Source organism: Muscardinus avellanarius, assembly GCF_963383645.1.
Source record: "Muscardinus avellanarius genome assembly, chromosome: 14".
NCBI lineage: Eukaryota > Metazoa > Chordata > Mammalia > Rodentia > Gliridae > Muscardinus > Muscardinus avellanarius.
In genome coordinates this window covers 84779962-84791627 of record NC_137800.1, presented here as the reverse complement: position 1 = coordinate 84791627, position 11666 = coordinate 84779962, and the positions used below count along the sequence as shown (strand labels likewise).

The window sequence follows — 11666 nt, the reverse complement described above, 5'->3', positions numbered from 1 at the left end:
AGAGCGGTCCCATAAAGTCCCGGGGAGTGGAGTTTTGCCAGGGGTGGGGGGCGTCCTTCTAGCCCAAAGTGAGCTGGTCCGGGGATCCCTCCTTCGGAAAGGGGGTGGGTGGGGAAGGAGAAAGGGGCTCGGAGGGGGGATTAAAAGAGCGAGGGGGGGGGGCCCTGGAGAGCGAGGCGGGCGTTCGGAAAGGGAGCGGACCTCCAGGTTGGGAGGGGACGGGGAGCGCGCGGCGGCCCGAGCGGGGAGGGGGCCGGGCGGGGTAGGGGGGAGGGAGGGAGGGAGCGCGGGAGGGAGGGCGGCGGCCGGGGAGGGCGCGGGAGGGAGGAAGTCCGAGAGACAGACGAGCAGCGATCCCGAAGGGAGACGTCGGGCCGTCCCGGGGGTGCGAGCCGCGCGCGGCGGTCCGGGGCGCCGGAGAGGGATGCGCGGGGCCCGCCGCCGCCGCCCTCGCCGGGAGCCGCAGCGCAGCTGAGCGGCGCCGCCGAAGCGCGGGCCCCGAGCGGCCGCGGCTGCAGCCCGGGCGGCGGGCGAGGGCGCACGCCCCGGCTTCTGCGCCCACTCGGCTCCGGCGCCCGCGCCCCCGGCCCGGGGCGCGCCCCCCCCCCCAGGCCCGGCCGCGCTCCGGGGGCCCCCGATGACCACCGAGGGCGCGCCGCCGCCCCGCCGCGCGTGCAGCCCGGGCCCCGGCGCGCTCCAGGCCGCGCTGCTGAGCCCGCCCGCCGCCGCCGCCGCCGCCGCGCTGGAGACCCCCGCCCCGGCCGCGCCCGCCGCGCCCGCCCCCGCCGCCGGCTCGTCCTGCAAGGGCGCGGCGGGCGGCGGCGGCCCCGGGGCGGCGGGGGCCGCGGGCGGCGGCAAGAAGGCGAGCTCGGGGCTGCGGCGGCCCGAGAAGCCGCCCTACTCGTACATCGCGCTCATCGTGATGGCCATCCAGAGCTCGCCCAGCAAGCGCCTGACGCTGAGCGAGATCTACCAGTTCCTGCAGGCGCGCTTCCCCTTCTTCCGCGGCGCCTACCAGGGCTGGAAGAACTCGGTGCGCCACAACCTCTCGCTCAACGAGTGCTTCATCAAGCTGCCCAAGGGGCTCGGGCGGCCGGGCAAGGGCCACTACTGGACCATCGACCCGGCCAGCGAGTTCATGTTCGAGGAGGGCTCGTTCCGCCGCCGGCCGCGCGGGTTCCGGAGGAAGTGCCAGGCGCTCAAGCCCATGTACCACCGCGTGGTCAGCGGCCTGGGCTTCGGGGCCTCGCTGCTGCCCCAGGGCTTCGACTTCCAGGCGCCCCCGGCGGCGCCGCTGGGCTGCCCCGGCCAGGGCGGCTACGGCGGCCTCGACATGATGCCCGCGGGCTACGACGCGGGCGCGGGCGCCCCGGGCCACGCGCACCCGCACCACCACCACCACCACCACCACCACGTCCCGCACATGTCGCCCAACCCGGGCTCCACCTACATGGCCAGCTGCCCCGTGCCCGCGGGGCCCGGCGGCGTCGGGGCGGCCGGCGGCGGCGGCGGCGGCGGCGGCGGCGGCGGCGGCGGGGACTACGGGCCGGAGAGCAGCAGCAGCCCGGTGCCCTCGTCCCCGGCCGTGGCGAGCGCCATCGAGTGCCACTCGCCCTACACGAGCCCCGCGGCGCACTGGAGCTCGCCCGGCGCCTCGCCTTACCTCAAGCAGCCGCCCGCGCTGACGCCCAGCAGCAACCCCGCGGCCCCCGCGGGCCTGCACTCCGGCGTGTCGTCCTACTCGCTGGAGCAGAGCTACTTGCACCAGAATGCTCGCGAGGACCTCTCAGGTAAGGAGGCTCCCCCCTCCCCACCCCCGCCGCGCGCCCGGCTGGCTGGGAAGCCTCATCTCTGGGACCCCGGGCCCAGCGCTAAGGCCGCTCCCTTAGAGACCCAGCAACTTGGGGTCCGAGGGCGCTGGGAGGAGCGATGCTGGAGAGCTAGCTGGTTGCTTATTCGTGGGGGCCGGTGAAGGTCTGGACCCTAGGACCCTTTCTGGGCACCCGTGGCCGGGAGCTAAGACTCCAGATTTTCCCAGCTTTCAGGAGGACGGCGCCTTCCTGGACCCAAGTAGGGGTCCCCGTGGGCTTTGGGTTTCCCAGTGCAGTCCTGACTTCGCTTTGAGAGAAGGTCTGGGGTCTTTTGGGAACCTCCAGGGAAGGATATCTGGTTCCTTGGGTCCTTTTTAAAAGTTTTGCTGTGCTTTTGTGGAAAAGGAAATGTCAGAAAGGGAGATGTTTTGTACTCTGGAGCGTGTGGGGTAGGGAGGGGCTCTTAGCTGAGCGGACATTGAGAGGAGAGCAGGGCAAAGCTGGGTCCCAGGGCCTCTCACTTCAAGGACAGGCAGTGCCAAGAGGCCCCCAAGCTGCTGGGGAGCCCCCATGCACGGCAGACCCCGGTGGAGGACACAGGAGTGTGTCCTCAGCCCCAGGACCTGAAGCTGTGGTGTGGCTACCCGAGAAATTCCCCTGTGCCCGGAGGCTGCTTGTACTGCGGCTGGTTTATATTGTGTGGGCTGCAGATTATGAAAATTTATTGACTTGTGTAAGCAGTGAAAGGTGGGAGGAGGGATGGGGGAGAGAATCGGAATATTTGGCCAGCTTTATCTAGAGAGCAGGGATAAACCTGTATTAACCCCTCCCAGGCAGGGGCTGTGGATTAAAATCGGGGAGTCTGCCCCAAAGTGCCATCCCTCGAACTTGTCTCTTGCCCCGATGATACCGGGCTACACGGGGTGGTACAAACTTTATAAGTTCCTGCCCCTGTGTTCCAGAGTGCATTAGAGGAGACAGAAAACCCAGAAATGGGCAAAAGATGTTGGTTCCTCGGGCAGAGAAATTTCCCAAATAGGCCTTTTAAACGCGGGTCTCAGAGGTTAACTAAACAAAGACAGTCTGGACAGGACCACACCAGAGAGGACTTTAGCCTGACTTAACCCACCGAGAGAGGAGTCTTGTTCAATTTTATGGGAATTTCAACAAGTAACCAATACAGACTACCCTCCCCTCTTCTCCCCCCACCCTCGCTGGCTGTCAATCTCCCGGGCACCGGCTGGCTGGAGCCTGCCTGCCTCTCGCCGGCCTGCTGGGCCCTCTGCGCCCGGCCCTCCGGCTCCTCTCCCGGCGGCGCCGCTGGACACCCTCCTCCCTCAGCAGGCCCTGCTCAACTTGAACCCAGACTCGAGCTTCCCAGCGCCAGGAAATAGTGCTCTAGGAAGAAACAAAGGGTGGGCAGGAAAGCCCCTCCTGGCCCTCCTGCGAGGCCGCCCTCGGTCACCCAGGCCCAGGCCGGAGCCAGGATTCTTTGGGGGGAAAGTGAGAGCCGGCGGCCCAGGCCCTCCCGCTCCCTCCGGGCCGAGCCCCGGAGCGGATAGCTCGGGCCTCACCGGGAGACGTTCTCCTTACTTCTGTCCCCTTCTTCTTGTCCCACCTCTGGAGTTTTCTCCTTTGTTGACATCTCCCGAGGAGGGCCAGAGTCGGGGCTTCCGAGGAGGAGCGGGCCAGGAGCTCCGAGGCCTGTGGCGCGGGGTTGGGGGCGCCCCCCCCCCCCCCGCAGGATGGCCAGACCCTGCCGAGAGACTAGAAGAGCCGAGGCCGCGGGTGGAGGGCGCCCGGTACTGAGCACACAGCTCCGCAGAGCACTTGGACGCGCACAGCACCGGTCTCCCTCCTCCGGCTCAGCCCCCGGTTCTGGGGCCCGGCGACCTTGGCCCGGAGTGCTTGGGGGAAGGCGTGCGATGCTACCCGCCCGGGCCACTCGGTCCCCGAGGTTTTCTTTCCATCCTGCGAGTCTTTGGTCGTCCTGGCCGCACAATTAAGCGCCCAACAGCGGCCTGCGGTCCAAAGGATGAGCGCTTTGCTGGGTCCTGGGTCCTGCCAGGCTGCTATTTTGTGGTCCTGGAACTGGCGCCATGACCTGCTTTATTTAAAGCGCTCAGAGAAGGCACCTGTGTGCAGAGAGACAGGCACACCCCGGGGACCCCCGCACGGGCCAGGGACTGTTTTATGAAGGCAGGGCAGCTCTTGGTAGATTGGGTGCACACTGGCCCAGTCACCCGCCAAGGCGCAGCCTGGTCCTTTCGTAGGAGGATAGATAGCGGAGCCCCAGTCTCCATGCCTCCCGCATGGTTTTCTTCACTGAAAAACTACGTAGACCTGGCTGCCCACACCCCTAGGGTGACTAGAAAGGACCCAGATAAATGGGCCTTCTGCAGCACGCACAGAGAAAGTTCTAGGCTGGAGACGCTAAGGCCCCAGGCCTTCTGGACGCCCCACGCTGATTTGACCCCGGGGCTCAGAGGTGCCCAGAAAGCAAAAGCAAAAGAGGGTGGCGGGTCGGAGCCCCGAGGGGCTGGGCTCAGGCCCAGGGTGAGGAGTCTTTCTCACAGAGCTGGCGCAGGCCTGGTCCTTGCCTGCCGGTCCCAGCTCTTCTTGCCACCCCAGGGGCCTCACACAGAAGAGCTTGTTCTCTGTCCCTGAAGCTCGGCTTCTCTTAGAAGTGAGAAAATCCCTGCAGAAGGGAATTGAGTGCTGCCCTCATCTTTTGTGTCTGTTTTTCTTGAGGTGAGATTATCTCCCATCGCAAACCGGAACCATCCCTTCTGCTCCTCGATGCTGCTCTGATTGGGCCAATTAGCTGGAAAATAGAGCTCAGAAATAGAGGTGAAAGCAGCCATGCTCGTGGCTTGGGGGGCAGAGCCCTGATATCTCCAGGCAGCCAGGATTGAGGGGCCTGGGTGTTGTGGTCTCAGGACTGGAGTGTCACTAGGCTCAGAAGAAAGCGCTGGCCCAGGCCTCAGAGAGATAGGGGAATCCAGGAATACAAACACAGCCCCTTTGGGAGGATCTTTTACTGTGTATTTGTATGTGCAAAAAACCAAACCAAAATAGGACTCTAGAGTCATCCCGGGAACCAATAATTTGAAACTTCAGAGACACTTACAGAGCTGCCCCCCCCCATCCCACTCCTTGCCTAGCAGTGTCCCAAGACACAGGGACAGCTTTTGTACTCTGAGTCAAAATAAAACACAGTAAACTAAAATTTAAAAAAATAACACTCCCCTTCATCAGCTGGGTGGCTTTGTGTCTGAAAAGTTTTCTCTTTTTTTCTTCCTGTCTTTCAGTGGGACTGCCCCGTTACCAGCATCACTCCACCCCAGTGTGCGACCGGAAAGATTTCGTCCTCAATTTCAACGGCATTTCTTCCTTCCATCCCTCCGCTAGTGGGTCTTATTATCACCACCACCACCAGAGCGTGTGTCAGGATATTAAGCCCTGCGTCATGTGAACGGAGAAAGGCTTGCGGAGGCCGCAGAGAGGAGTCGCCATGGTCTCCCAGGATGTGCAAGTGGATAGCTGTAAGTAGCACACTGTCACTTACCCGGAATGCCCAGGAAAATGCCCTGGTTTGCCCGAAACTCGCCTACCACTGGGAAGAAGGAAACCCAGGGAGAGAGGCGACAGTGGAGCCTTACCACGTGTAAAAACATAAACTTGGAACTCTGGGATGGACACTGCCTTCACTAATCAGGGTCTGAAAAGAAGCAGACAAGTTGTGTGTATATGTATGTGTTTTTTCTTTGTCTATGAAAACTCGTGTGCTTTTCAAAAAAGGCAGTGCTAAGCACAAGATTGCGAGAAAGCCTCATCTTGTCTCCTTGCTAATTAAGAGAGTTCTGGGCTTTTTTTTTTTTTTCTCCTCCCAAACGCTCGGTTTGGATACAGGTGCCAAAGAACTTATTACAAAGAAATGAATTTAGAACCAATCCATCCTGTCTCAGGACGCGATGGTTTCTCAGTATTGTGACAATACCACATTTTTACAAGGTTGTTTCCTACCACCATATTTTAAAAGATATTTTTATGATTTTCGTGTATACTCACACTTTTGCTTGTATTTTAAAAGGAGGATATATTTGCACTTATGTATACTTTTACAGTTTGCCAAGATATTTTGATGTAAAAATTTTTTTTCCAATAAAATGTATATAACAAGTAGTTGTTTGAAGGACCTGTTTCCTCTCCGGGTGCACCCAGGGATGGAGTCATAGCCAGCCCCGCCCCACACTGCTGCAACTCTACACTGCTGGCCCCCAACTGGTATAATTGACTTGGTGTGGGGTCTGTGTCTTGAGTAATACAGGCCAGGTTCTGATTGTGGGTCTCCTCGGGCGGGGGGAGAGACGAGAGAGAGAGAGAGAGAGAGAGAGAGAGAGAGAGAGAGAGAGAGAGAGAGAGAGAGAAGGCTTACTTTACCCTTACTTTTTTTTCTTTTTTTCTTTTTTTTTTGGCTAAACAAAAACCAGAAGGTGAAAACGTAAAAGAAAACAAGACCAGATACTGAAAGGCGAGGGTCTGAGCCTAGGAAGCTAAGTTCCCTGCTCTTTCTGTTTTCCATCCTGTGCCCTCCAAAGAGTCCTGCCCTGTGCTCTTGTCCCTTCCCTGGCAAACCCACTTGTGGGGGCAGAGTGGCAGCCATCACCCAGAGCAGAGCTTGCGGGTTAAGCTTAGCAAGCGAGGTGCCCCTGCCTCAAGCAGGACCCTGCCTCCCGGAGCTCCCAGGTTGCAGTTTGTGATAGGTGACAGTCAGCTCTAAAGATAGGTCTTCAGGCATTTTAAAGCTGGGACAGCACCCCAACAAGGGTTCCCCTCAAGGATTATAGTTCCTCCATCTTTTCTTTCTTGCTGGGGTTCCCAACCCCAAAGAAAGAGCTGGAGAAGCTCCGGATTCAGGGAGGAAGATGCGGCAAGGAGGCAGAAAGACTTATTTCTTACCAGCTCACCTTCAGGGACACAGATATCATAACCATCAGCAAGCTGTGCTCATTTTTTCCCCTCTCCAGCTCAGGGCTGGACTTTTCTGTTTGTTTCTACCCTGGGTTTCCTGAATGGAGAGTTCACCTTTGCTTCTGGGCCCCTAAAAGGTCATCCTCCAGATCCATCACCAGGCTCTTATTACCACTCAGGGCATTTCTCACACGTGTTGGGGGGCAGTTTGTATTTCAGGTGAATTTCAATTCAGACTCAGTCTTGTGAGTAAAACATCGTTTTAAGCAGTCTTAATCATCTCCCTTTTCTTAAGGTTTTCTTCCTATATTTTCCAGAATTATGCAGCAACTTAAACATTTTTTGTCTCTCTATTATCATATTTGTAGTTAAATAGGGCTTCTTCTTTTTCTCTTTCTTTTTTCTTTTTGGTCTTTTATACTGGGCTACTCGGGGGCCTGGTATAAATTATGAAGTCAGTTTCAGAGTTTGCTCCGACCACAGTGCTGTGTTTACATTCCTCCCGAGCCAGCCGGCATGGTCGTAATTTATATCCTAAACACTTGAACGTAACTTGTTTATACAGGGAATGACAAGATCTCAAAGACAGAAACTCCGCGTCGGCAGGACTGACCGCATCGGGAGAGCCAGCGCGCCCCCTGGTGGCACCAGGCCCCGGCGCACGGGGATGGGGGCTGCACAGAAGAGCAAGAACTTTCCAAAATGACCCATGGGGTGCTTTGCTCACAGAGACATTCAGAATACTTCGCTTTGAAGAGTTATATTTTCTGGTCCTTAGAGAATACTTTTTTTCTCTTTTCCTCTTACGGTCTCATCCTGAAGCCTAATTGCTCTTCATTAGCAGCCCTGATGGTATTTTAATAGGTGCTAAAATCCCAACTCGCCACCTTCTTCTTCATTTCTAGATTTCTCCCCAGCTAAAGTCATATTTTTGTTTCTTTTTTAGTCAAAATTGCTCCTTTCCTAACTTCTCCTTCTTCGAAGACACCCGTGCACACAAAGACGTCAATATCCACTCCTTTTTCTTTTTGAAAAAAATATGCAGTGCTTAGCTTTTAATGTGGCTCCAAGGTTAGGAATAAATTCTAAAACAAATGCTGCCTTGCCTGTAGAGGTGAAAGCAAATGAACTGACTTGTTCAAATGTCTCCATTTAAAACTTTTTTACCTTTTTAAATGTAAATTTAAAATTTTAATTTAACTTATTTTGTGGTACTGGGGGTGGAACCCAGGGGCCTTCTACCTCCAGCTATACTCCCAGACCTATTTTACATTTGATTTGGAAACAGCGTCTCACTAAGTTGCTGAGAGCCTCACTAAGTAGCTGAAGCTGGCTTCGAACCTGTGCGATCCTCCTGTCTCAGCCTCCCAAGTACTGGGATTACAAGTGTGAGCTGCCACCGTGCCTTGCTTTTTAATTTTAATTTAATTTTTGGGGGTAGTGATGGGAATTGAACCCAAGGGCCTTACATACTATATATGTACTCGGCCACTGATCTACCTCCCCAGCCCATGCCTCCACTGTTTTATCAAAAGCATTTTGAAAACTTAGAGCTTCTGTTTATTTGGGAGAACAAAATTATATAGAAAAAGTGTTTGCTATTTTGTGAAAGAATCATTGTTTGTTTTTATTTATTTATTTTTTATTTTTGTGGTACTGGGGATGGAACCGGGGGCATTCTACCTCCAAGCTACACTCCCAGCCCTATTTTTAATTCTTTATTTTTGAACCAGGGTCTCACTGAGTTTCAAAGGGCCTCACTAAGTAACCGAGGCTGTCCGTGAACTCTGATCCTCATGTCTCAGCCTCCGAAATGCTGGGATTACAAGCGTGCACCACCACGCCCGGCTTCTGTTTGTTTTTAGTTAGGGCGTTATAAGTAAAGAAGGGAGAAACCAAATAAACACGAGGAGTGTGCCAAGTGCAGCACACTGTGGCTACCTTGCTAAGCCTCATAGGGTCCCCTTAGCTGAGCCTGTCAATATCCCTGTGATCTGAGGGCTTGTTAGTCAGCTTTCCTCGCTGTAATGAATACCCTCAATAACCAGCTTATAAAGAGGAAAGGTCTGTTTGGGCTCACAGTTTGGGAGGATTGGGTCCCTGAGACGTTGGCCCTATTGCTTTGGGTCTGCCGTGAGTCATTACATATCCTTCTGCGAGAAGGGGTATTGAGACAGAGTGCTTCCCTTGTGTGTATGTGTGTGTGTGTGTGTGTGTGTGTGTGTGTGAGAGAGAGAGAGAGAGAGAGAGAGAGAGAGAGAGAGAGAGAGAGATCAAATCCTGTGGTTACTCCAAGTCAGTCCCACACCTCCCAATAGCACCATGAACTGGGGACCTAGGACCAAGCCTTTCACACATGACCCTTAGGAGCCATTACAGACCCAAGCTTTAGCACAGGGTTCATGATCTTTACAGATGTGCATGGGGTCACGGCTTTCTGGGGTCGGAGCCATGTCTTCTAGTTTGGGTTACTCTTGGGCATTCCCTCTGACATTGGCAGAGCTGGGGCAGCTGTGGGGTCTTCACGCCAAAGGAGGGGCTCTCAAACTGAACTGTGTAGCTGATTCACCTGGGGGCCCCACTCCCTAGTCTGTTTCAGCAGACCTGAGACAGCCCATAAGAATTTCTGTTCCTTCTCCAGAAACACACGCACGCACACGCACACACACACACGCACACACACACACGCACACACACACGCACACGCGCGCACACACACACACACGCACACGCGCGCACACACACACACACACACACACACACACGTGATGCTGATGTTGGTAGGTCTAGGAATCACACTTTGAAGACCAGAGCTCTGGAAAGGCACTTCCCATAACAAATAGTTTCTATAGTCCCAGTGCCTTGTGTCAAGGCTAGCTCATTACTAAGTTAAACATAGGTCTCTAAAGGTGTTTCTTTTTTTTTTTTTTAAGTAGCTTGTCCACCCAAACACCTCTGCTGTTAATTACTGGTCACTGGGAAAACACAAGGCCTAATGTTAGACCCTAGGCCAGAAAATAGGATCTCTTTTATTTAAAGCCCTACATGCTTGTTTTATTTCAGTAAATGTTGCACAGAGGACTTGGGTGGAATGGCTAATGTCTCCCGGCCTCTGAAACACTTTACACAGAGCAGCAATCTGAAATCCTGCAACTGGAAGGAGGTGGCTTAGGGAAAAAACCACCCTGTGGACTCTGAAACTTTTTGAGGGTAGAACTTTAGAAAGAAGGCAAAGAAGGGGGGATGGGAAACAGTGACCCCCCCCAAGTGCAAGTGGGCCGCGAAGAACCCTGGGGTGGGGAGAGACAGAGAAAGGGGAAGGGAGAGAGGGAGAAGGAGAAGAAAAGAGAAAGAAAAGAGAAGGAAGGAAAGGAGAGAGAGAGAGGAAGGGGAGACAGGAGGAAAGATGCGGAGATTAAGAGAAAAAAGTGAGCTGGGTGTGGTGGCTCACGCTTGTAATCCCAGCATTCGGGAGGCTGAGACCTGGAGGATTGTGGTTCACGGGCAGCCTCAGCTACTTAGCGAGGCCCTCTGCAACCCAGTGAGACCCGGTTTCAAAATAAGGAATAAAAAGTAGGGCAGGAGGTGTAGCTCGGAGGTCGAATGCCCTGGGCTCCATTCCCAAACCCGCAAAAAAAAAAAAAAAAAAAGAGAGAGAGAGAAAAAAGAGACATTGAGAAAGAGATTGAGGGAGGTAGAGAAAGGGACAGAGGAGGAAAGAAAGGAGGAAGAGATAGAAAGGATGAGAGAGGGAGAAGGGAAGAGAGGAGGAAGGAGAGGGAGAGAGACAAGAAAAAGAGGAAGAGAGAGAAAAGAAAAGGGGAGAAGACAGCGAGAAAGAGAAGAAGGAGGAGGAGAAGGAGGAGCTTGTGTCTGACATTGAACTTGTGTCTGAGAGAGGGGCAGCCCTGGAAGTCAGACTGTCCCCAGAGGCCGCCCTGCCTCCAGGTCCCCGGAGCCCCGGCACTGTGGGAAGGCCCAGGGACTCCCATTTTTCTGGGCTTCTGCCTGGATCCATTCCAGGAGGTCAGTGAGTCCTTTTCTGAACCGCTGCAGCAACATCTATAGAAGGTAAGAAGGACAACCTTGACTTGCACTGTAGAGGGTGGAAGTCCTATTTGGGGGGAACCCAGCCACAGGCAGTCGGCACAGGCCAACGTAGACTGTGGATGGAAATTACGTCTTCCCCAAAGGAAACCTCTCTGCAGATTCATGTATGCCTCATTACTGTGCATCACGGTGATTAATTCAAAACAGGCACCGACTTATTTAGAATGGAAATGTATTTTAATATATTTTATCAGAACGGAAATACATTTTTACCAAACCTGCCTTGATGAAACATTATCTTAGCAAAGGAAAATACCACGAATGTAGACACGGGGCCAGGGAGCGCCATGGCACACAAGCGTCAAGCTCATTGGGGAAAAACAATGAAAGTCCTGGAAGTTGCTTTGGAGTCAGAGGCCGCAGCAGCCGCCCAGCTGATAAATATTCAGCGCTCTGTTTCCTGGGGAATGTGTGTGATATGGAACCCTGTGCATCCCAGGGCTCAGTTGCCAGCCTTCTTGGCATAAACGTATTCATGAGAGAACAGAGGCGAGTTCTGAGGAGCAGCGGGGAGCCGGTGCCCTCCACAGCTTCTCTGCAGACAGGGCCCCATCTCACCCTTCAGCTTGGGACCTGCTTCGAAAGCTGTTGTCTCACACCCGGCGAGCCTTGGCTGCCTCTGGCAACAGCTGGATGGTGGATCTGCAGGAGAGCAGGGCACCGTCTCCCAGAACTGGCAGGGCATCTCTGTCATCCAGTGAGGATGGAACTCAGGGCCTCATCCTAGGGAAAACTTTGCCCCCTACAAACTGCTTTCAGTTGGGTCAGGAT

General features: G+C 55.0%; 1 protein-coding gene across 1 annotated transcript; it reads left to right on the top strand.

Moving 5' to 3' along the window:
- Positions 1-637: 637 nt before the first annotated feature.
- On the top strand, positions 638-5286 carry FOXF2 (forkhead box F2; the record flags this gene model as incomplete). Its single annotated transcript, XM_080709943.1, has 2 exons — positions 638-1790; positions 5123-5286. 2 exons carry the CDS (start codon positions 638-640, stop codon positions 5284-5286), a joined length of 1317 nt encoding a protein of 438 aa, XP_080566069.1.
- Between the last annotated feature and the right edge of the window lie 6380 nt (positions 5287-11666).